This window comes from Adiantum capillus-veneris, chromosome 9, assembly GCF_014529385.1.
Source record: "Adiantum capillus-veneris isolate H3 chromosome 9, ASM1452938v2, whole genome shotgun sequence".
Taxonomy (NCBI): Eukaryota; Viridiplantae; Streptophyta; class Polypodiopsida; order Polypodiales; family Pteridaceae; genus Adiantum; species Adiantum capillus-veneris.
In genome coordinates, this window is record NC_140939.1 from 152,025,851 (window position 1) to 152,049,963 (window position 24,113).

Below are 24,113 nucleotides of genomic sequence, written 5' to 3' on the forward strand. Positions count from 1 at the left end.
ACAAATCCTCGCTCCATTTTCTTCAGCAACCAAATCAAGCATACATTTTGTGCTACGTTCCTCCCTTGTGTATAATGGACTCCAGAGACTTTGAAATTTGGAAAAATAGAAAGTTGATGAACCCAACTACACATATGACCTAATGTGGACATCGATGTTACATAGTCATGCCTATCATATGTCAAACTAAGCTTCAACAACATGTACAATCATGCATGAAGACCACTTGAAAGTAGATTACATTCATTTTTGTGTAAATTCAAATATCAATTCCGCATGCTTTCATTTCAACATTTCAATTTCACAATTACCTCTCTCTCCCCAATGCAACACAACAAATGAGACCCTTTCCCTCTTTGTATGAGTGTAAGCAACTCTCTCTCTCTCTCTCTCTCTCTCAGGCACGGCATGTTTGTGCCAGCCTGTTTTTAGGTGATTTACAAAAGGAATTTTCTCCTTCCATCTTTCCTTAGAACGATGTTAGGCTAACCAAGATGCAACTAACGTGAAGAGGCTGTCAGCTCAAGAAGAAACAGGACTCACGGTCTTTGTCCCAGATAAGCCTCTGTGGATTCTGTGGGCGAGGCGATGGAAAGTGCGAGTTACCAGCGCTTCCCTACAGTACGGATACGGGAGATGAAAGACGAGTTCATGAAATTTGAGCTGCGTAATACAGACGCTAGCATGGCCAATGCTCTGCGCCGTGTGGTGTTGGCAGAAGTGCCCACCATAGCCATTGACCTAGTAGAGATCGAGATGAACTCCTCAGTTCTTAATGACGAGTTTATAGCTCACAGGCTCGGTCTCATCCCCCTTACAAGTGCACGCGCTATGGACATGAAGTTTTCTCGTGATTGTGACGCCTGCGATGGTGATGGCAAGTAGGTTCTCTCTCTCTTTTTGCACTTAAAATTTCTGTGATATGTAGTCAGTAGTTTAACTACACTATGCATTCATGTGGATGATACATTTCTATCATGGGGTGTTTTTGCATGAGCAAGATTGTACACAAACATGCATATGAGTACGCATGAATTAGACATCAGCCATCATTGTGCTAATGACCAGCTTCTTGGCAAGATCAGCACTTGCATTCGCATGTGTCCACACAAAAGCATCCAAAAGTGCTGTGAATACACTCGTCCGGATGCATCACATTCAAGAGATTTTTTTTGGATTTTTCCTTTTCTCTCTGTGTCTAACAAGTGAAAGAGAGAGAGAGAGGATTTTATTGCTCAAAAGGTTATGGAAAATAGCTTGCTATATTACTGGGAGTTTTTGAGCTTTAATAGAGCTTTAATTTTTTTTTTTCATGAATATCTAAGGTAGATTTTTCTCATGCATGGCTTTTTTGCCTATGAGTCCCTTCTAAGTATACAATTTTTCCAAGGCTTTGGATGTGGAGTTAGGTGGGGGAAACCTAAAACTATCACGGATTCGATCGATTTTTGATAGTGTAACACCACGTGCCAATGGCAAAGAATAGACTAAAAGGACTTTTAGCAATTCAAAACAATTGAACTGAAAGTGATGCACGACACACGAGACAAGAGAACACTGGTCCCAAACGATGGTGCTCCTTTCGGTATTTCTTTATATTGCTTGAACAATGTACAACTCTATGGCTCTGCTTTGCTTCTCCACGCGGTAGAATGCTACAGAGATAGCCCACAATATGTATTTAAAGGCCCTTGGCCCTTCAAAAGCAGTTTACATGAAAAGCATGAAATCTAAAAGCATCTGGTCCAAAAGCACTTGCCCTGGGGGTTGTCCGTATAGTGTTGCCACATCAGCAACAGTTAGCGCAAAGCGCGGAGGGATCCGTACAGCCTGCCACCTCATGAGCTGATACGCAATTTTGTGTGTGAGTGAGTTTTGCTTTAATTTATTAATTTGGGCCCTGTCGAACGAGGGACCTTGGTGGGGGTTAGGATTCTAATCCTAACCCTTTTTTTGTACTTGGGGCACTCGGTGAGTTGGTGAGAACTTCTTCTTCTTCTACTTCTGCCAGGGTTTAGGCCCCTTGACGGGGATCTTCAGGTTGGCTAGGGTTAGGCTCGGGGAGCCCTAACTTGCTGGGTCTTCAGTGGCTTGCCACGTCTGCAGAGTAAGGGTCCTCGATTAATTTTGCAAAACAACTAAAGTTAGCTCAAAAATATCTGAGGGTCATTTGTAACAAACTGTTGACGTGTCAAAGCCTAAAGAATGAAGCCAACTTACAAATGTGGCCAAGGGGCCTAAACTGTCACAAAGTGATGACGTGGCTGCCCGAGAGTAGAAACCCTAACCCTTACTTGTGAAACCCTAATTTTGGAAACCCTAACCCTAAAACTTGTAAACCCTAATTTTGGAAACCCTAACCCTAAAAAATGCAAACCCTAATTTTAAAAACCCTAACCCTAAAACCTGCTAACCCTAATTCTGTTGCCAAAAACCCTAAAACTGCAGAAACCCTAACCCTAAGGGCAGCAGGGAGATTTTCGTGATTTACGCTGGCAGCTTTTGGCATTGCTTTTTGGACCGGAAGCTTTTGAGTTTGAAAGCTTTTCATGTAAATTGCTTTTTAGGCCAAGGGCCTTTAAATATGAGGCTAGGGCTCATTCTTTGGCATGCTTTGTCACAAAAATACGGAAGCGTAAACTGACGTTTAATTGCACTTCAAATACTCAAGAGAATTAGAGGGAGCGAGAAAACTTGACACTTCATTGGGGACCAGAAGATGGGCTGGTCCCCCCTCCAATAAAGAGAATATCTTTATTATTAAGGGAGAATCTTTACAAGCACAGGAACGGGGCATACGCCCGTCCTCTATTCTTTCTTCTGTTCTGTTCTGACTACTGACTGAGAAAGTGTTTCCACTTTCTTACTGCTTAGGGGATTTCCTCTCTTCTGCGAGACTGGTTGGAAGCTCTCGAAAAGAGAGTCTATCTTCCGAAACAGCTCATCGGAAGCTCTCACAGAGGAGAGTCCATCTTCCGTTATGTGTTGCCTTCATGCTCATTCATTCATGCATCGAACACAAAAGAGAAACAAGCAAAATGCACACACACATGCTTGCTGTAATTTTCTGCACATAACCTGAAATTCTTACCTGTGCACACCCCTACGCCGAAACAGAGGTCTTCTTCACGATGGAATCGCACCAAACTTGATGTAGACTTAGGATAAGGAGAGAGAAGAGAATTTCTATGGCTGATCTGCTGAAAACAGCCCTAATCGAGGTGATTAGGGGCTGAAAACAGAGAATTACAGCAGCCGCACTCTGCTAAGAGAGCGTCTACGGCCACTTCTCGCGATGAAACTTCACCAGAAGGTGTCTATGACTGTGAGATCCCTTGTTCTTGACAATGGGAGCACAAAGCTACCACATCTGTCGCAAGGGGCTGCTCTCAAGCTTCAATGGAGGGCTCCACCGCGTAGAGCACGCTCACATTAGGGGGGGGTAGGTGCACTGCCAGCCCTGAAAATGGGGGAGGGGGGGCTCCTAAATAGTCATCAGGGAGAGGGGGCGCTAGGAAGAGAGAGAGGATGAGAATGAGAGTGAGAGAGTTAGTTTGCATTGGTAAGTGTGCCACTTGGCACACTTACTTTAAAAACTTAAAAACCATTCAACTTTTGACTTTAAAAACTTCTAGCTCATTAATTAAAAATGTGCAACTAACTAACAAATGCTACCAATGATTCTTTTATGAGAACACCAAAGGTCTGCCGGCGCAATGCTGCACTTGCACTGCACCGCCTTTACCTGTTCACACTTGTTTGGCCGCCCGTCCGGGCACGGACAGTTAAATTTAATTTCACGAAACTTACCCTAAGGCTTTATTAGCTTTATTAGCCTTAGGGTCACTGTTCTAAGGACCCCATCTCATTCATGTGCTTGTACTGACGCGCGTATTTTTCCTGAGCCTAAAATCTGAGGCTATTGCTTACCCCTTTCTGAAGACCCGATTTCCCAATCACTAGGGCTTCAGGGTAATTTCTGCTAAGGTCCCTCTGAGGTGTTCTAGCCCGCATTTAGGCTCACCTGAGGCCTTAGAACTGCTAGGTCTATTCTGGTGTGCACACAACTAATTAGATAATTATTTTCTTGTAAATAAATTAATTATTTACAAATTCTGACTTAGTTTCATGCTTCCTGGAGAAGGTGCAGAGTCTCGAGTACCGGCTTGTACTGTGTTGATGCAATATAAAGAAATACCAAAAGGGCGCCAAGGTTTGGGGCCAATACTCTCTGGGGTGGAATTCCGCCACTCCATGTCGCGTGTTCTCTCTCTCTCTCTCAATTCAATTGTTATTTGAAGTGCTTAAAGTCTGTTCAATCTGTTCTTTTCTATTGGCACGTGGTGCCCGTCTTGTGACAGTGGTATCAGGGCATCAGGCGTGTGCTTTTTTGAAAGCATACCGGTCCTACAAAAGAGCAGACAGAGCTATTGGAATTTTACCGGACTTATTAGCCACTCCCACCCTTACTTCAACGCGCATCGGATGCGCTCCCGTGTTCACCGCTCATGTCTTACAGGGCATAAGCGATTAAGATCACTTGCAAAAGAAGGATCCAAGATTTGTTTCGAGTCACTGTTTTTCTCAGAGGCAGTGCCATGCAGATGTTGATAGCTACCAAGCAGCATACTCCAAGTACTTGGCAAGCTTTCAAGAAAATTTTTGCCCAAATTTATATGGTTTCTGACATCTTCCTTCGGAGTGCAACTTCTGGCAGGGTGGGGTATCCTGAAATGCTTGCCACGGAAACCCTAGCAGATTATATCTTGAAATTTCTCGACATCTCTCAGTAGATGTCTCTTCACGAGCAGATGACCTTGGAGGTTCGGTGTGATTGCTATCTCTTGGGACTACCATCGCCGCCAAACAAACACTGTCTGTCCAAGAGCCGATGGACCATGCTGTGCTCGACTACGACATTATGGAAGGAACCTAACCCTAATTTTTGATGCAGGTTTTAGGATGGAAAGTCAGTTGACTTTTCGAGCTCGACTGATGTGGAGATTGCTTTTTAAGTTTGAGTTCTGTTTGATCTTGTTTGGTGATCCTGTTTGGAATTTGTTTGAAATGGATGGTACCTGTTTTGAACCTGTTTTGGTGTCGATTTGAATTGTTTGACTTTGGTTTGATACTGGTTTCAATGATTGGTGATTTTACTCCCTGATGGAGAAGTGAGAAATGATGTTTGAGAATGCTTGTTCATTCTCATGGCCCAGACCCTTGTGGTTATTTGCGGGGGGAGTATTGAATGATTGAAAAGTGCTATTTTTACTCATGGCCCGGACCCTTGTGGTTATTTACGGGGGGAGTATTATTGTTGTGACTCCCGGCCCGGACCTGGATGGTTATGTGGGAGGAGTATTAAGAAGTCTGAGCAGTGGTTACTCTCAGCACCTCCAAACGACGCAGGCTGCGGTCTGAGGGGCGTTTGGTTGTAAAAGGCCTCTATATCTCCCGGCCCGGATCTTTTTAGGTTATGCGGGAGGAGTGATGAGGGAGTCGTTGAATATCTCCCGGCCCGGACCTTGTTAGGTTATGCGGGAGGAGTGTTCATCGGTGGCTTTATGTTTCTATGTCTTGTAACATGCATATTTAAGCATTTGTGTTGCATTGTGATATGCCAACCACTGAATATTCCTAATTCGATCAGATTGCCTGGGTATGTAATTTTAGTGCATCAAGACACCCGTGGAAGATCAGTACGGTCTGGGTGTGATGGCTAATTTTACTACGCTGGAATATCAAGAGTTCCGATCTGGACGACTAACTGCTTGATCAAAAGAGCCGAAAGGAGAAGCTAACTCCTTGATCATAAGAGCAGAAAGGAGAAGCTAACTCCTTAATAAAAAGAGCAAAACTGATTGTCCCTCGAAATGTCCCTCGGAATTTTTTTTCTTGAGCTAACTTGAGTTGTTTTGCAGATATGTTGTAATCACGGACGATTACTCTCTTTCAAGAAGGAGAGATGTAACAAACTGCTGACGTGTCAAAGCCTAAAGAATGGAGCCAACTTACAGATGTGGCCGAGGGGCCTAAACTGTCACAAAGTGATGACGTGGCTGCCCGAGAGCAGAAACCCTAACCCTAACTGTTGAAACCCTAATTTTGGAAACCCTAACCCTAAAACTTGTAAACCCTAATTTTGGAAACCCTAACCCTAAAAAATGCAAATCCTAATTCTGAAAACCCTAACCCTAAAACCTGCAAACCCTAATTTTGCTGCCAGAAACCCTAAAACTGCAGAAACCCTAACCTTGAGGGCAGCAGGGAGATTTCCGTGATTTACGCTGGCAACTTTTGGCATTGCTTTTTGGACCAGAAGCTTTTGAGTTTGAAAGCTTTTCATGTAAATTGCTTTTTAGGCCAAGGGCCTTTAAATATGAGGCTAGGGCTCATTCTCTGGCATGCTTCCTGGAGAAGGTGCAGAGTCTCGAGTACCGGCTTGTACTGTGTTGATGCAATATATAGAAATACTGAAAGGGGCACCAAGGTTTGGGGCCAATACTCTCTGGGGTGGAATTCCGCCACTCCATGTCACGTGTTGTCTCTCTCTCTCTCTCTCTCTCTCTCTCTCTCTCTCTCTCAATTCAGTTGTTATTTGAAGTGCTTAAAGTCTGTTCAATCTGCTCTTTTCTATTGGCACGTGGTGCCCGTCTTGTGACATCATTCAGTTTTTCATTCCATATCGGAGCTCTTGATATTCTGGCGTAGCAAAATTAGCCATCGCACCTTGACCATGTTGATCTGTAGCGAGTGTCTCGATGCAGTAAAATTACATACTCAGGCAATCTCACCCAATTAGGAATATTCAGTGGTTGGCACATCACGATACGAACACAGATGTTCACATATGCATGTTACAAGACACAACAAACAATGTTGCTGAGTACTCCTCGTAGGGAGACGGTCTTAAGCATGAAGCTAGTGAACGACTATCTTATAACCTAAAAGGTGCGGGCCATGAGCTTAGAGGACTAATTCAACCAAACGCTCCCCAAACACCTAGTATGTGTCGTTCAGAGGTTTCCAACATGCAACTAAACTCTCCCCAGACACCTGATCTGCATGGTTTAGATGCTCACAACAAACATGAACACTCGTTCTAGGAAAGTCCGAGACAAAGATATCCAGACATCATCAAGCACCAATTTTCTCCTCAGTACTCCTCTCGGGAGTAAATCACAAATTCTTGAAACCAATTTCAAAACCAGAGTCAAACAAACTTCAGTAGGCACCAAGAAAGGTATAAAACAAATAAAATTTATTGTAGACAAATTCCAAACAGTTCATTCTCAAACAAAGTCGAAAAGTATTCAAAATACAAAGCAATTCGAAATTTATTTGGGGTTTTGTTCAGACAGTCCAACTTTAAGGACGATTGGCTTGTCCTTATGGATTAAAGTGATTGTACGGTTCCGTATTTGGAGTCTCTTGTCATTCTTGTCATACCAAGGCATGCCCAAGAGAGCGTCGCAATTGCAAAACTTGACGATGTGAAAATCTGCTTTTCCATTGTATCCTTATGGAAGAGCACCGATGAGAATATCACCTTTTGAGTTTGCCCCGTGGCTAGCTCGGCTTCAAGTTCTCCACCGTGTGAATCATAGTCAAAGTCCATTTGCTTGAGGAAGTCGAGATGGATGAAATTCTCGGTAGAGAAGATTAGGACTTTCAGCCGTTGATTTTTCCATATGCTCTGCACAATTCATTAGAACTTTCGAGATTGATATCATAAATATTAGGTACAAGCCCAATTGCAGGTCTAGCTCACTTAGACAGAGGTGGTCTTTAAGATCGATCGGCTATCGTAGCAGGTGTCGACTTGGCGGGTCTATCGGTTTGGAGGGGACAATTAAAATAATTATGCCTTGATTGAAAACATCCGAAACATCTGCCTTCTTGTAATAAAGCGTCTTGTTGTTGAGGCGTCAAACGAGGCCTTTGAGATTGACTTTCATGAGAATCTCGAGAAGTTGTTTGTTGTGGGCGAGGATTCTGAGTTGTTGCCAGAGTTTCTTTTGTAGTAATCCTTCAAAGGCCCCACTCTCTATGGCGAGAGCGGTCTATTATTGATTGCATAAATCTCTACAATGCTTTGACTTGCCGATGATGTCGACGACGACGAGACGGGCTGAAATCTGAAAACGCTCAAAGGGTTGAAATCTGCAAATCTTTATTTGCTGAATTTTGACTCTATGTCGGTGACGACGTCGATGACGACGATGCGACGACGACGCGCTGAAAACGCAGATGCTGAAATCTGCGTTTTCCGGGCTGAATCTGCAAACTGTGGCTGATCTGACCGTGCAGCGAGGATCTGCTGTGGGAAGGTGAGATCTGCGAGGTTTGGGGGCTGCGGTACGGTATCTACACGCTGAAAACTGAAAACGTTGGTGCTATTCTTGTTTCTATTGTGATGGAACTGCAAGACGCTGGTCTGCTATGCTGCTCAAAAAATTGCCAGGCTGAATTGGGGGTCTGTTGCAAAAACGCTAGGCTTCTGCTGGTCCTGCTGTCGCCGGGGCTGATTTGCAATGCAAAACGCCAAGGCTTCTGCTGTTGATGAAAACGCTAGGCTTCTGCTTGTGGCAAAAACGCTAGGTATGCTGTTGGGGAAGGTCTTACTGAGAAGGTGCCTGTTGGATGTCTGGTCTGTGTTGCCTCTGCTACCAGAATCCACTAGCGCTAGGTTTTCGTTTATACAAGCTGAGTCAAATTGCACTACCCAGTCCCAATAAAAGTCACTTAAAAATAATAAGTGAAAAATGGCTAAAATAGGAAAAATAGGTCTATGCATTGTAAAAATGCTTCCGATGGGTTCTAACTGTAATCTGATGGTCATGCTGTGTGCAACCAGAGGATATGCATCTGCTGTAAGTGTCACTTGACACATCCAACCCTATGTGCCCGTGGACAAGCTACACCATAACAGGGTTTCCGTCAGTGGAGTCAGTCTAGATTAGAAGTGATCTGGCACTTTTTGTGAGTCTATTTGTAGACCGTGCATGCCCAGTCACTTAGTATAGATGCATATCCTCTGGTTGCACACAGCATGATCATAAGCATTCCCATAAGAATCCATTAGAATCAGTTAGGGGATTTTTCCAGTGCATTTAGCCTATTTTACCTATCTTTGACATTTTTCACTTATTAATTTAAGTGACTTTCCAACAAAAGTAGGTAGGGCAATTTGGTTAAGAAAATATATAAGCAAACCAAAGTTAGCACTAAAGGGCAGATGAGCAAGGAGAACAGCAGGCCATTGGCGACAGGTTCCCTCCTCTCTCAGCAAGACTCTCCAAGATCCTCTTGGCGTTTTCCATCAACCCTTGCCTTGGTGTTTTCCCTCCCTCAGCCCTGCCGTTTTGCATCATCGCTAGCCATCCATTTGCCTTGGCGATTTAAGCAGATACGCATAGCTTCACCCCCATTTAAATCTAGCGTTTTCAGCCTTAACCCGCAGCAGGACAGCAGCGTTTTCAGCCCTAAAACACAGCAGTCATCAGCGTTTTTATCAAGCAAATTCAGCATCCAAAAACGCAGCCAATCTCAGCGTTTTTCTCAGCCCAAACCTGCGTTTTTCAGCAACACAAGGTCAGCCCAAATTTCAGCAATTCAGTTGCAGCAGAATTCAGCAGTTAGCGATTTTGGACAGTAGTTAGTTTCATTCAGTTTTCAGCCCCTTTGTCGTCATCGCCATCCCGGTTATCATCGTCGACATAGACTAGATCTGCATCAATCCATGCATCATCATTGTACCCGTTTGTGCAATCAATCATAGACCACTCTCGCCAACTAGAGTGGGGCCTTCGGAGGAGGGTTTTACGTCTCTGGTGTCGTATCTCTCTTCCCTCTATCTCTCAGTCTCATACACTTGCACGCACAATATCCACTCACTTTGTTCGTGATCATAGCACTTTCCTTTAAGAACGGAAGGCTCTCCCTTCCATAAGAACTAAAAGGAACCTTGAGCAAAATATGGAACACTCATCTTGAGAAAGAACAACATTAATTCCGCTGCACCTTACATTGGTATCAGAGCTTTGGCAGTGTTCTGTATCACTCAAGGAAAGAACCACAAAAATCACAAGGTTTTTTTTTGCTGGTCACACGAACCCAAGTTCGCTTAAGCGTGTCGATTCCTAATCGTGTTTTTTGAAGAGTGACAGGAATCCCAAGAAAGAAGGGCTTGTCCAGCCTCCCCTTGTGTCTCTTTTCATTGAGAGCAGACCGTGCACTTAGTGGCCGGCCAATCGACGTGAGGTGGGAAAAAGCAACCTTGGTGTGAGCGCAAGGCCGCCAAGGGGTGCGCCCGCAGAAAGGAGTAGAACTCGGGTGAAGAAAAGATCCTTCTCAAACACGGTTTGCAAGCGAAAGAAAACCTCAAGAACCTCAAGACCCTCAAGAACCCAAGTTCCTCGTGAACTTAAGAACCAAAGATCCTAGTGCATGGTCGTCACCCGAAGCGGAATGGATATGTAACAAACTTGGACACTCCAAGTCAAGAATCAACCGCGACAGCACCAAATAACCACTTCCAAACAATTCACAGATCACAATAGATTTGCACTGGCCCGACGGAGTTCCGTGCCTAGAGATATTGGCCCCAAAGACTGGCGCCCCTTTCGGTATTTCTTTTTGTATTAATCAATCATCAAAGTACAAGAGAGCGGTTAGGGTTTCACTCTCAGACTTTGCGTCCAGATGCTCTGAGAAGTGAGGCCCTCACCACTAATTTAAAGGTTACAAGGGATGCCCAAAAGCAGAGCCCCAAAAGCTTCAAATCAAAAGCAATAGCTCTCTCTCTCTCTCTCACAGAGAGTCAAAACATGAAAGCAAAAGCATTCTCTCTCTCTTTCTCATTTAAGTAGAGAAAAAGCGAAATTAGCGTCGCTCATCATTTTCCATTAATTTTATTTTAGTAATAATCCGCCTCCGCGATTTTCGGAAATTAGGGTTTCTGGCAAAAATTAGGGTTTGCAGGAATTTTAGGGTTTTTGGCAGAAATTAGGGTTTCTGCTGTCCGCCACGTCATCACTTTGTGACATACCGCCCTCTTGAAAGCATTGTAATCGGCCGCGATTACGCCTGCAAAAACCGACAAAAGCCATAAACCGTCTTAGCAGACACTGACTGTTAGTACCTACGTACTAGGAACACACATCTAGCACATGTACAAAATCGACAGTCACATCACATGACATCACAGGACATCACCAGACATCACAGGACATCACATGACATTCAACATTCATTCGGATCGTAGACCATGATTTATCGGCAATGTAGCTAACAATCACATCTAGGTCCAATTGGGACCTCAACGATGTCCGATTGTCTAACCCCTATTGCAACCATGTCTATTCGAGATCAATCAGACCAAAATGCTGCAGTCATTTCGGCTATCAGTTCCTGCACTCACAAGAAGTCAAGAACAAATCAGTATCATAATCTGGAATTCCTTTTCATAAAGTCATCCAGCAGAATACTGTCAGCTCTCAGTATCCCTGAAGCTCAAAGAGACATCAGTGACTTTAGTATCAAAATCGAGGCATATGTTGACAAAGCAGTGGAGTGACTCCCCTCTTGTGCATCCCACTGCACTAGATCTCCGGCCAAGCTGAATTCTGGGTTCCGTTTGGAGTAGACTATGCTAAACCAAAACATCGAGGTAAAGTTTCATAATCCGCGGAGTATTTGCTAGGTACTCCTCCTCCATCCACTTCGCATCAAATGCAGGAAAGTTCTTGAACTTAACCAAGAACCGCCTTCGGACTTTACCTTTCTTCGTATCATTATGTGCCAAAATCTGTTCAGGAACAAGGATCTCCTCGTTTTCTTCCACTTTGGGTTGCTCATCAGGCTCCCCATCATCAGGCACATCACCCTTAACAGGTTTCAAGAGACTCACATGCAATGCATTGTGAATCCTCCAAGTATCTGGCAGTTTCAGTCGGAAGGAGACATCATTTATCTTGTCAGTAATGTGGAAAGGTCCGTAGTATCACATACTAAGCTTTGGAAAAAGCCTCTCCTTTCCCTTTTTCTTTCTTAGGCGTGCCTTCTCAAAAGTAAGAGCACCCAATCATCCTCCTTCAGTTTCCAGTCGCGACGATGGCGAACCGCTGCCTTTTTCTGTCGTTCTTGAGACTTCTGCAAAGTCTCGCGAACCTTGGCAAAAGCCGTATCCAAGTCTCGTGAATATTCATCCGCTTCAAATTTCTAATCTTTCGTGCTCAGGAAGGATGGAACCTTCGTAGCAGTTTCAACAATCTCACATGGCGTCTTCCCCGTCGAAGAGTGTATCGTGTTATTGTAGGCAAATTCCACCAAAGGTAAGTTCTTTTCCCATTGAGTCTTCTGATGCGAGATACAAGACTTCAATAAATCTAAAATCACTGAATTGGCAATCTCAGATTGCCCGTGAGTCTGCAAGTGGAACGATGACGAGAACTGCAACCGCGTGCCAATGTTCTCCCAAATTGCCTTCCAAAACAAACTCATAAATCTGGGGTCTCTGTCGGAGACAATCGTCTCAGGCGTGCCATGTAATCGGAAAATCATCGTGATCATTCTGTATTCTCGGGAGATCAAAAAAAATGAAATCCATTTCAATATTTTCCAAGGGGTGGGTGGGTATGGGTAAAGGTTGTAACAATCCCTGTGCCTTATACCTGTCAAACTTGACCTTCTGGCATACCAAGCAACTGCGCACAAACTCTTACACATCCTTCTTCAGTCTCCGCCAAAAGAAATCTCTCTCTACCCCTTTCATGGTGGTAGCAATGCCGCGGTGACCCGTAAAAGGTGGACAGTGGCAATCAGTCATAACCTTTTCCCTCAACGGCTGTGTAACGCACAACATAGTCTTTTTCATCAAGTAGCCTTCCCGAAGGGAGTATCCAGCTACTGTCTCCCCATCCCGTATCCGTGTGAAAATATCTGCAAAATCTGTATCTGTGGCACACTGATTGACCATATCCTCGAAGCTCCTATGATGTATCGCGGAAATAGCCAGAACCAACGGTTTTGGAGACAAAGCATCTGCCACCACATTCTTCTCTCCCTGCACATGGACAATCTGGAAGTGGAACTGTGACAAGATGTTCACCCACCGCATTTGCTTTTCCGAAAGCTGCTTCTGTGACAAGAAGTAGCGCAAACTCTGATGGTCTGTAAAGACAGTAAAATCCGCTCCGAGTAGGTAATGCCGCCACTGAGTAAGAGCGTGGATAACCGCCAAAAGCTCTTTCCCATAGATCTGTGCTATCATCTCCGGCCTAGAGAACAAACGGCTCTCGTAAGCTATGACATGGCCTTCTTGCATCAAGACCGCACCCAGACTACGACCACAAGCATCACAATACACTTCAAATGACTTCTGCAAGTCCGGCAAAGTCAAAACAGGTCCCGTAGTCAATTTCTCTTTCAATGTCCGAAAGGCAGTCACCTCTATGGGTCCCCACGAAAAAGGTACTCCTTTCTGTGTCAAGATATGCAAAGGGGAAGCAACCTCTGCAACCTTTCGTATGAACCCCCTGTAGTACGAACACAGTCCCAAGAAGCTTCTAACTTCATGGACATTCCTCAAATCGGGCCAATCATGGATAGTCTCTATCTTGGCCGGGTCCATTTGCACTCCTGTTGCTGACACAATGTGTCTCAAAAAGTGTATCTCTGGTAGGAAAAATTCACTTTTCTTTGCATTAATCACTAACTTGTGATCTCGTAATGCCTGAAAGACTTGATGGAGATGATCTCTGTGTTCTACCTCATTCTTGGAGAAAACAATGATGTCGTCAAAGAAAGTGCCAACAAATAGCCTGTACTCTCGAAAAATCCTATCCATCATCCGGTTAAAAGTCGCAGGAGCATTGGTTAAGCCAAAAGGCATCACCAAAAACTAAAATAACCCAAAAGTTGTCCGAAAAGTTGTCTTGTAGACATCTCCTGGCGCTATCCTGATCTGATGATATCTACTCTTCAAGTCAATCCTGCTAAAGCAGGAGGATCCCTGTAACTTGTCGAGTATATCATTGATCCTAGGAATCGGAAATGCGTTCTTGATGGTGATTTTATTGAGAGCTCTATAATCGATGCACATTCTCCAAGATCTGTCTTTCTTCAAAAACCAACAACACTGGAGAGCAATACGGTGAAGTACTAGGTTGGACAAGACCCTTTTCCAAGAGGTCTTTCATTGGGTTCATAATCTTTTCATTCTGTACTCGGCTCACACGATAAGGTGTCCGATTCGGTGGCGTGCTTCCAGATATCAGATCAATGGTATGATCTTCAGACCCTCTCAAAAGCAATCGGCATGAGCGTGGAGAAAAAAATCTTGGCGTTCTTTTCTTCAAGTCAAAACATATTCAACCTTTATCCATCGTTCAGTTCTCCCAAAAGAATGAGTAAGAAAACTGAAGTTCATCAAGTACAATCTCTAAGCCCTTCATTTATCAAAGTCGCTTTCTCGGCCCGGTAGTCAACCTCGGCGTAGTTCTTGTGGTACCAAGGGATCCCGAGTAGAACTTCACACTCGTGCCCTGAACACCCCTGTCATTGCAAACAAAGTTTGCCAATGCTCGGTGTAATGGCAACATCCCATCCGGGTGCCAGTGGAACTACCTCCGCCTGTGGCGTCAGTCTGTCGGGTGTAGTTCCAAATCGAGCCGCCAATTCCAAGTGAAAAGAAGTTGGCCTTGGCTCCTTCAAAAGAGCTTCCTGATCCTTCACTTTGCCCCGAAAGCGGCAAAGTTTGTACTTTCATTCATTAGATTCGCTGCAGGTCCCACGCCATGTGGTACCAGTTCTGCTTTTCTATCTGCCTTTTCTGCCACATTCCTCTGTTGCTCTCGAACTCTCAGACCTGTCGTCCTCTTTATCATTCTGTTCTTTCTGTGCCTTATCAGGGCACTTTGCGGAAATATGTCCATGTTCCCCGCATCCAAAGCACTTCCCCTCTCTGATGAAGTGAGCTCTCTCCTCAGGAGTAAGCTTGGGTCGTGCATCCTTTTTCTCTGGCTTGCTCTTTTTCTTTCTACTTTCATTCCCAGAAGTCTGTTCGGCTTGTTGTGTCATGGCCTCATCTGTGGGGTAGGTCAGACTGCCAGAGTGAATGGCAAAGCCCCGCTTCGCATGACTCATCAACTCCTGAACAGAAGCTGACTTCTGTTCCAAGCAGTGATCTCGGATCTCTGTAGGTAGACCCAAGGTAAACCGCTCAATCTGTTCTCTGAACGAGATCTTCTTGAATGAAGAGGCGGGTAGAGAAGAGTTCCAGAATCTTTCACAATAAGCATTGATTGTATCTTTCTTGGTCATCCGAAGATGGTTCCAAGCAGCTCGTACATCTCGTTCATATTCTTGCGTCAACCAAGAAGAAATAAAAAGTTTCTTAAATTTCAGCCATTTAACTGGCGTAGTCTTGTTTAAAAGAAGCGTGGACCACCAAGTACGAGCATTCCTCTTAAAGTAAGAGGCAGCTCTCTGAATCTTGGAGTGCTCTGAATAGCGTCCTCCCGCGAAAGCGATGTCAAACTGCTGAAAAAAAAGACACAGCCTTCGAAGCATCCGAGTATCCTGAAAAAGTATCAAACTTGATCGAGTGGCCACCTTCCTTAAACTCTCGGACTTTCTTGCTTTTATCTTCGAGAAAGTCATACTGGTTGGCTTTGTAAAAATTCTTCTTGTTCGCATAAAACTTTCCGTCATCGGAATCTGAGCAGTCTGTAGACGAGTCCTCAGTAGAACTGTCAGTCTCTGGGCGAGATTTAGCCTTCTTTACCTTTCTCTTGCCCTTTCCAAAGCGTTGCTTCTTGCTTCGCTTTTTACCTTTTCTGTCTGCTTTGCTCGAATCCCAGGAGCTAGAAGAACTGTCAGAAGAAGAAGAAGAAGAACTGGGTACTTTCCATAGATCTGTGCTGTAATCTCCGGCCTAGAGAACAAACGGCTCTCGTAAGCTATGACATGGCCTTCTTGCATCAAGACCGCACCAAAACTACGACCACAAGCATCACAATATACTTCAAATGACTTCTGCAAGTCCGGCAAAGTCAAAATAGGTCCCGTAGTCAATTTCTCTTTCAATGTCCGAAAGGCAGTCACCTCTGTGGGTCCCCACGAAAAAGGTACTCCTTTTTGTGTCAAGGTATGCAAAGGGGAAGCAACCTCTACAAACTTTCGTATGAACCGCCTGTAGTACGAACACAGTCCCAAGAAGCTTCTAACTTCATGGACATTCCTCAAATCGGGCCAATCACGGATAGTCTCTATCTTGGCCGGGTTCATTTGCACTCCTGCTGTTGACACAATGTGTCCCAAAAAGTGTATCTCTGGTAGGAAAAATTCGCTTTTCTTAGCATTAATCACTAATGTGTGATCTCGTAATGCCTGAAAGACTTGAAGCAGATGATCTCTGTGTTCTGCCTCATTCTTGGAGAAAACAATGATGTCGTCAAAGAAAGTGCCAACAAATAGCCTGTACTCTCGAAAAATCCTATCCATCATCCGGTTAAATGTCGCAGGAGCATTGGTTAAGCCAAAAGGCATCACCAAAAACTCAAATAACCCAAAAGTCGTCCGAAAAGCTGTCTTGTAGACATCTTCTGGCGCTATCCTGATCTGATGATATCCACTCTTCAAGTCAATCCTGCTAAAGCACGAGGATCCCTGTTACCTGTCGAGTATATCATCGATCCTAGGAATCGGAAATCTGTTCTTGATGGTGATTTCGTTGAGAGCGCGATAATCGATGCACATTCTCCAAGATCCGTCTTTCTTCAAAACCAACAACACTGGAGAGCAATACGGTGAAGTACTAGGCTGGACAAGACCTTTTTCCAAGAGGTCTTTCACTGAGTTCATAATCTTTTCATTCTGTACTCGGCTCACACGATGAGGTGGCCGATTCGGTGGCGTGCTTCCAGATATCAGATCAATGGTATGATCTTCAGGCCCTCTCAAAAGCAATCGGCATGAGCGTGGAGAAAAAAAATCTTGGCGTTCTTTTCTTCAAGTCAAAACATATTCAACCTTTATCCATCGTTCAGTTCTCCCAGAAGAATGAGTAAGAAAACTGAAGTTCATCAAGTACAATCTCTAAGCCCTTCATTTATCAAAGTCGCTTTCTCGGCCCGGTAGTTAACCACGGCGTAGTTCTTGTGGTACCAAGGGATCCCGAGTAGAACGTCACTCGCGTGCCCTGAACACCCCTGTCATTGCAAACGAAGTTTGCCAATGCTTGGTGTAATGGCAACATCCCATCCGGGTGCCAGTCGAACTACCTCCACCTGTGGCGTCAGTCTGTCGGGCGTAGTTCCAAATCGAGCCGCCAATTCCAAGTGAAAAGAAGTTGGCCTTGGCTCCTTCAAAAGAGCTTCCTGATCCTTCACTTTGCCCCGAAAGCGGCAAAGTTTGTACTTTCATTCATTAGATTCGGTGCAGGTCCCACACCATGTGGTACCAGTTCTGCTTTTCTATCTGCCTTTTCTGCCACATTCCTCAGCTACTCTCGAACTCTCAGACCTGTCGTCGTCTTTATCATTCTGTTCTTTCTGTGCCTTTCTAGGGCACTTCGCGGAGATATGTCCAGTTTCCCCGCATCCAAAGCACTTCCCCTCCCTGATGTAGCGAGTCCGCTCCTGAGGAGTAAGTCTGGGTCGTGCATCCTTTTTCTCTGGGTTGCTCTTTCTTTTTCTACTCTCATTCCCAGAAGTCTGTCTGGTTCGTTGTGTCGTGACCTCGTCTGTGGGGTAGGTCAGTCTGCCAGAGTGAATTGCAAAGCCCCGCTTCGCATGACTCATCAACTCTTGAATAGAAGCTGACTTCTGTTCCAAGCAGTGGTCTCGGATCTCTGTAGGTAGACCCAATGTAAACCGCTCAATCTGTTCTCGGAACGAGATCTTCTTGAATGAAGAGGCTGGTAGAAAAGAGTTCCAAAATCTTTCACAGTAAGAATTCACTTTATCGCTCTTGGTCATCCGGAGATGGTTCCAAGCAGCTCGTATATCTCGCTCAAACTCTTGAGTCAACCAAGAAGAAATAAAAAGCCTCTTGAATTTCAGCCATGTAATTGGCGCAGTCTTGTTTAAAAGAAGCATGGACCACCAAGTATGAGCATTCCCCTTAAGGTAAGAGGTAGCTCTCCGAATCTTGGAGTGCTCTGAATAGCGTCCTCCCGCGAAAGCGATGTCAAACTGCTGTATAAAAGACAAAGCCTTCGAAGCATCTAAGTATCCTGAAAAGTATCAAACTTGATCGAGTGGCCACCTTCCTTAAACTCTCGGACTTTCTTGCTTTTATCTTCGAGAAAGTCATACTGGTTGGCTTTGTAAAAATTCTTCTTGTTCGCATAAAACTTTCCGTCATCGGAATCTGAGCTGTCTGTAGACGAGTCCTCAGTAGAACTGTCAGTCTCTGGGTGAGATTTAGCCTTCTTTGCCTTTTTCTTGCCCTTTCCGAAGCGTTGTTACTGGCTTCGCTTTTTGCTTTTCGTGTCTTCTTCGCTCGAGTCCGAGGAGCTAGAAGAACTATCAGAAGAAGAAGAAGAAGAAGAAGTGGGTAGGTCTTCAAACTTGACGCGCTTCTTCAATTTCTTTGCCTTGTCAAATGTCGACCGACGACCTAAATATCCCGGGAAGTCAGTGCCTTTCTTCTTCTTTTTGCCGTGCTTTTTGCCTTTCTTTTGCACGTCGAAAAGCTGAGCAATCCGTGCATCAACCACGTTCTCCAGTTCCTTCTCCGTATATTTCTTGGAGGCAGAAGGTTTCTTGAGAGCGGGTTTCGGGAGTGGTGTTGTGGTTCTCTGCCACTCCCTCTGTACCTCTTCCAAAGAGGTCTGGTTCATATATTTTGCCATCTTCGGGTCCTTGGCAAAATTGAGCATCATCTTTGTTGCATCGCCAATCAATTGACGACGCTGCATCTCTCTTTGCTCCGCATGAGTAGACCGAGGCGGGCCATACTCTCTGTCTGAATCTTCGTTGTGATCCCAGCCGGCATCTCCAGATGCAGAGGGAGTCGACTGATCATTGCCTGAAGCCATAGGTGCCGTGGAAAAAAAATTCGGGGATCGGATTTCCCGTAGAAGAGAAATCGGCCGTGCTCTGATACCACTGTAACAGACTTGGACACTCCAAGTCAAGAATCAACCGCGACAGCACCAAATAACCACTTCCAAACAATTCACAGATCACAATAGATTTGCACTGGCCCGGCGGAGTTCCGTGCCTAGAGATATTGGCCCCAAAGACTGGCGCCCCTTTCGGTATTTCTTTTTATATTAATCAATCATCAAAGTACAAGAGAGCGGTTAGGGTTTCACTCTCAGACTCTGCATCCAGATGCTTCGAGAAGTGAGGCCCTCACCACTAATTTAAAGGTTACAAGGGATGCCCAAAAGCAGAGCCCCAAAAGCTTCAAATCAAAAGCAATTGCTCTCTCTCTCTCACAGAGAGTTAAAACATGAAAGCAAAAGCATTCTCTCTCTCTTTCTCATTTAAGTAGAGAAAAAGCGAAATTTGCGTCGCTCATCATTTTCCAAAGAAAAAAAATAAATTTTTTTTTTTTTATAGTAATAATCCGCCTCCGCGATTTCCGGAATTAGGGTTTTTGGCAAAAATTAGGGTTTGCAAGAATTTTAGGGTTTTTGGCAGAAATTAGGGTTTCTGTTGTCCGCCACGTCATCACTTTGTGACATAAGCATTGGTTGCAAACTCTTGTTTCCCAAGGGCCAAGCAACTATCTCATTCGTGATGGATTGTTGTTTTTTCGTCAACGTTTATGTGTGTTGCCCTCTCTCAGGCCAACGATATTGCATGATGCACATGATTCTCTCATGGGTGAGCATAGGGGAATGAACACCACATTGGAAAAAATTGAAAGATTTTTTAATTGGCCTAAAATGCGAAAAGATGCGTTTCGTTATATCACACAGTGCATTATATGTCAAAAAGTAAAAGATCCTCGGGGTAAGCAGCAAGGTCTCTTGCTTCCGTTGCCTATTCCCGATGGACCTTTTCAGGATATTTCCATGGATTTTGTGACTAACCTACCACCAAGTTTGCATTCAACGAACACTCAATGTTTAACAATTGTTGATCGTTTCAAAAAATTTTGCATGTTGATTCCTTGTAAAGCCACAATTACTGCACAAGATGTAGCATGGTTGTTCATTAAGCATTGGTACCCTCTCTGTGGTTTGCCAAAGTCAATTGTTTCAAATAGGGATGTTAAGTTTACGTCTAATTTTTGGCGCGCACTCTTTGAAAATTTTGTTACTAAGTTGAATTTTTCATCAGCTTTTCATCCACAATCAGATGGTCAAATAGAAATTTACAATCAATTGGCTTTTGATGTTTTAAAGTCATATATGCATGATCAACAGTTTCAGTGGGAGCTCTATCTTCCATTGGTACAGGCTATTTTGAATGACTCTTTTTCTTCTGCTATTGGTCGAACTCCGTATGAGGCAGCTTTTGGCCGTCTGTCCTAGTCACTTTTGACTCGCTCGGTCAGTCAAATGCTTGATGCCAATGCTGAAAGTCAGTCATTGGATGAGATTTCTGAGACTGTGAAGCTTCGGCTAAGCAAGGCTCAGAAATCTTATCACGGCAGGCTAATAAGCATTGTCAGGATGTTTCGATCAAGGAAGGAGATTGGGTGTATTTAAGAATCATGAAGCAACGTCTTAAGCAAGTTGAAAAGAAGTGTCCAAAGTTGTCTTTTCGTATGTATGGTCCATTTCCAGTCATTAAAAAGATAAATGAGGTTTCAATGAATTTGCAGTTGCCTAACTCATGGTCAATGGACAACGTTTTCCATGTTTCTTGGTTGAAAGTGTTTTAGGGAACATCTCCAAAGGACATTTTGGAAGAAGAACCGGAGATCATCGATGAACCTGAAGTCATGGAGCCGGAGCAAGTGTTGTTGCATCGGTTTCGCCATGGTTCGAAGAAGCAAGTGCGACAATACTTTTTGAAGTTCAAGGATCGAGGAACCCACGAAGCTGTGTGGGTAGACGAAGAGTTATTCAAGGATTATCCAGAGTTGTTGGCAGACTACAAGGAAGCCATGCAGCTCGGTACCAGTACCTCACTTTAAAAAGGAGGGGATGTCACGTGACACATCCAACCCTATGTATCCGTGGACAAGCTACACCATAACAGTGTTTCCGTCAATCCAGTTAGTCTAGATTAGAAGTGATCTGGCACTTTTTGTGAGTCTATTCGTAGACCGTGCATGTCCGGTCACTTAGTACAGATGTATATCCTCTGGTTGCACACAACATGATCATAAGCATTCCCATCAGAATCCATTAGAATCAATTAGGGAATTTTTCCAGTGCATTTAGCCTATTTTACCTATTTTTGACATTTTTCACTTATTAATTTAAGTGACTTTTCAACAAAAGTAGGTAGGGCAATTTGGGTAAGAAAATATATAAGCAAACCAAAGTTAGCACTAAAGGGCAGATAAGCAAGGAGAACAGCAGGCCATTGGCGACAGGTTTCCCCCTCTCTCAGCAAGACTCTCCAAGATCCTCTTGGCGTTTTCCCTCCCTTAGCCCTGGCGTTTTGCATCATCGCTAGCCATCTATTTGCCTCGGCAATTTCAGCAGATACGCATAGCTTCACCCCCATTTGCATCTAGCGTTTTCAGCCTTAACCCGTAGCAGGACAGCAGCGTTTTCAGCCTTAAAACACAGCAATCATCAGCGTTTTTATCAAGCAAATTCAGCATCCAAAAACGCAGCCAATCTCAACGTTTTTCTCAGCCCAAACCTGCGTTTTTTAGCAACACAAGGTCAGCCCAAATTTCAACAATTCAGTTGCAGCAGAATTCAGCAGTTAGTGATTTTGGACAGCAGTTAGTTTCATTCATGTCACGTGACACATCCAACCCTATGTGTCCGTGGACAAGCTACAGCACGATCAGGATTCAGTCAGTCTAGATATGACACTTTTGTGAGTCTATTCGTAGACCGTGCATGCCCAGTCACTTAGTGTAGATGCATATCCTCTGGTTGCACACTGCATGATCATCAATATTCCCATCAGAATCCATTAGAATCAGTTAGGGGAATTTTCCAGTGATTTTAGCCTATTTGCCCTATTTTTGACATTTTTCACTTATTAATTGAAGTGACTTCCCAAAAAAAGTAGGTAGGGCAATTTTGCTAAGTTTGTATATAAGCAAACCCAAGTTAGCACTCAATGGCAGAAGAGGCAGCAGGAGCTCCTCGCTCAACATGCACCTTCTCAGCAAGAACCATCAAGAACTTCTTGCCTTGGCGATTTCCCTCTCCCTTGCCTTGGCGTTTTCTCCAAGCCCTAGCGTTTTGTGTTTCCAGCAGATTTCCACCGCAAGCCTGCCTCAAGCCCTAGCCGTGGCGTTTTCAGTTTCCCTCACCGCCAACACTCCCAGATTCCCAACGTTTTCACTAACGCTATAAAGCTGCCAGCGTTTTTGGATTTTCAGCCTTCAGTGAGGCAGGCAAGGCAGTGTTTTCAGCCGTACGAACAGCAGCAGATTCAGCCCTAGACATTGTAGAAGATCATCATTTTCAGCATCTTAAAACGCAGCCAAATCAGCGTTTTCAGCCACCCTGAATCAGTCCCAGATTTTCAGCCATAGCGTTTTTATGGACAGCAGATAGAAGACCGCAGATTTCAGCCCTTAGGTCGTCGTCGCCATCCCCGTCGTCGTCACCGACATAGCCTAGACTTGCATCAATCCATGCATCCCATTTGTACCAGATTGTGCAATCATAAGTAGACCACTCTCGCCGACGAGAGTGGGGCCTTCGGAGGAGGGTTTTACAACGTCTCTGGTGTCGTATCTCTCTTCTCTCTCTATCTCTCAATCTCATACACTTGCACGCACAATGTCCATTCACTTTGTTTGTGATCATAGCATTCTCTCATTAAGAACGGAAGGCTCTACCTTCCATAAGAACAAAAGGAACCTTGAGCACAGTTTGGAGCACTCATCTTGAGCAAAGCGCAAACATTCATTCCGCTGCACCTAACATTGGTACCAGAGCTTTGGCAGTGTTCTGATCAGTCAAGGAAAGAACCACAAGAATCACAAGAATTTTTTTTTGTTTGTTGTGGTCGCACGAACCCAAGTTCGCTTGGGCGTGTGGATTCCTAATCGTGTTTTTGAAGAGTGATAGGAATCTCAGGAAAGGAGGGTTTGTCCAGCCTCCTCTTGTGTCTCTTTTCACTCATTGAGAGCATACCGTGCACTTAGCGGCTGGCCAATCGACGTGAGGTGGGGAAAAGCAACCTTGGTGTGAGCGCAAGGCAGCTAAGGGGTGCGCCCATGGAAAGGAGTAGAACTCGGGTGAAGAGAAGATCCTTCTCAAACGCGGTTTGCAAACAAAAGAAAACCTTAAGAACCTCAAAAATCTCAAGACCCGCAAGAACCTCAAGAACCCCAAGAACCCAAGTTCCTCGCGAACTTAAGAACCGAAGAACCCACAAGAACCCACGACTTCAGAATGGTCATCACTCGAAGCGGAATGGATACTTCGCTTGGAGGTGTTAGGTGCAGCGGAATGAATGTTTGCGCTTTGCTCAAGATGAGTGCTCCGAACTGTGCTCAAGGTTCCTTTTAGTTCTTATGGAAGGGAGAGCCTTCGTTCTTAATGAGAGAATGCTATGATCACAAATAAAGTGAATGGACACTGTGCGTGAAAGTGTATGAGATTGAGAGATAGAGAAAGAAGAGAGATACGACACCAGAGACGTTGTAAAACCCTCCTCCGAAGGCCCCACTCTCGTCGGCGAGAGTGGTCTAATTTTGATTGCCACAAAGTGGTACAATGCGTATGCAATGGACTGATGCAACTTGGACTATGCCGCCGCCGCCGCCGACGACGGTGATGACGACAACTTCTTAGGGCTGAAATCTGTGGTCTTCTATCTGCTGAATTTCGGGACTGTTTCGGTGGCTGAAAATGACTGTTTTGGCTGCGTTTTTATGGGCTGAAAATGGGGGTTCTTCTGCAACCAATTAGGCTCAATTTGCTGCGTTTCCATCTGCTGAAGATCTGCGTTTTTGAATGCTGATGTCCAGGCTGAAAACGCTTATCTGTTGCAGGTCTGATG

General features: G+C 44.4%; 1 protein-coding gene across 1 annotated transcript in view; it reads left to right on the top strand.

The window, feature by feature from the left end:
• Window positions 1-385: 385 nt before the first annotated feature.
• LOC147451401 (DNA-directed RNA polymerases II, IV and V subunit 3-like) overlaps window positions 386-24,113 on the top strand; it is a 66,877-nt gene continuing 43,149 nt past the window's right edge. Inside the window, exon 1 of the mRNA XM_086520320.1 lies at window positions 386-881. Coding sequence (XP_086376446.1) covers window positions 589-881 — 293 coding nt within the window. The 5' untranslated portion in view covers window positions 386-588. The remainder of the gene's footprint in view (window positions 882-24,113) is intronic.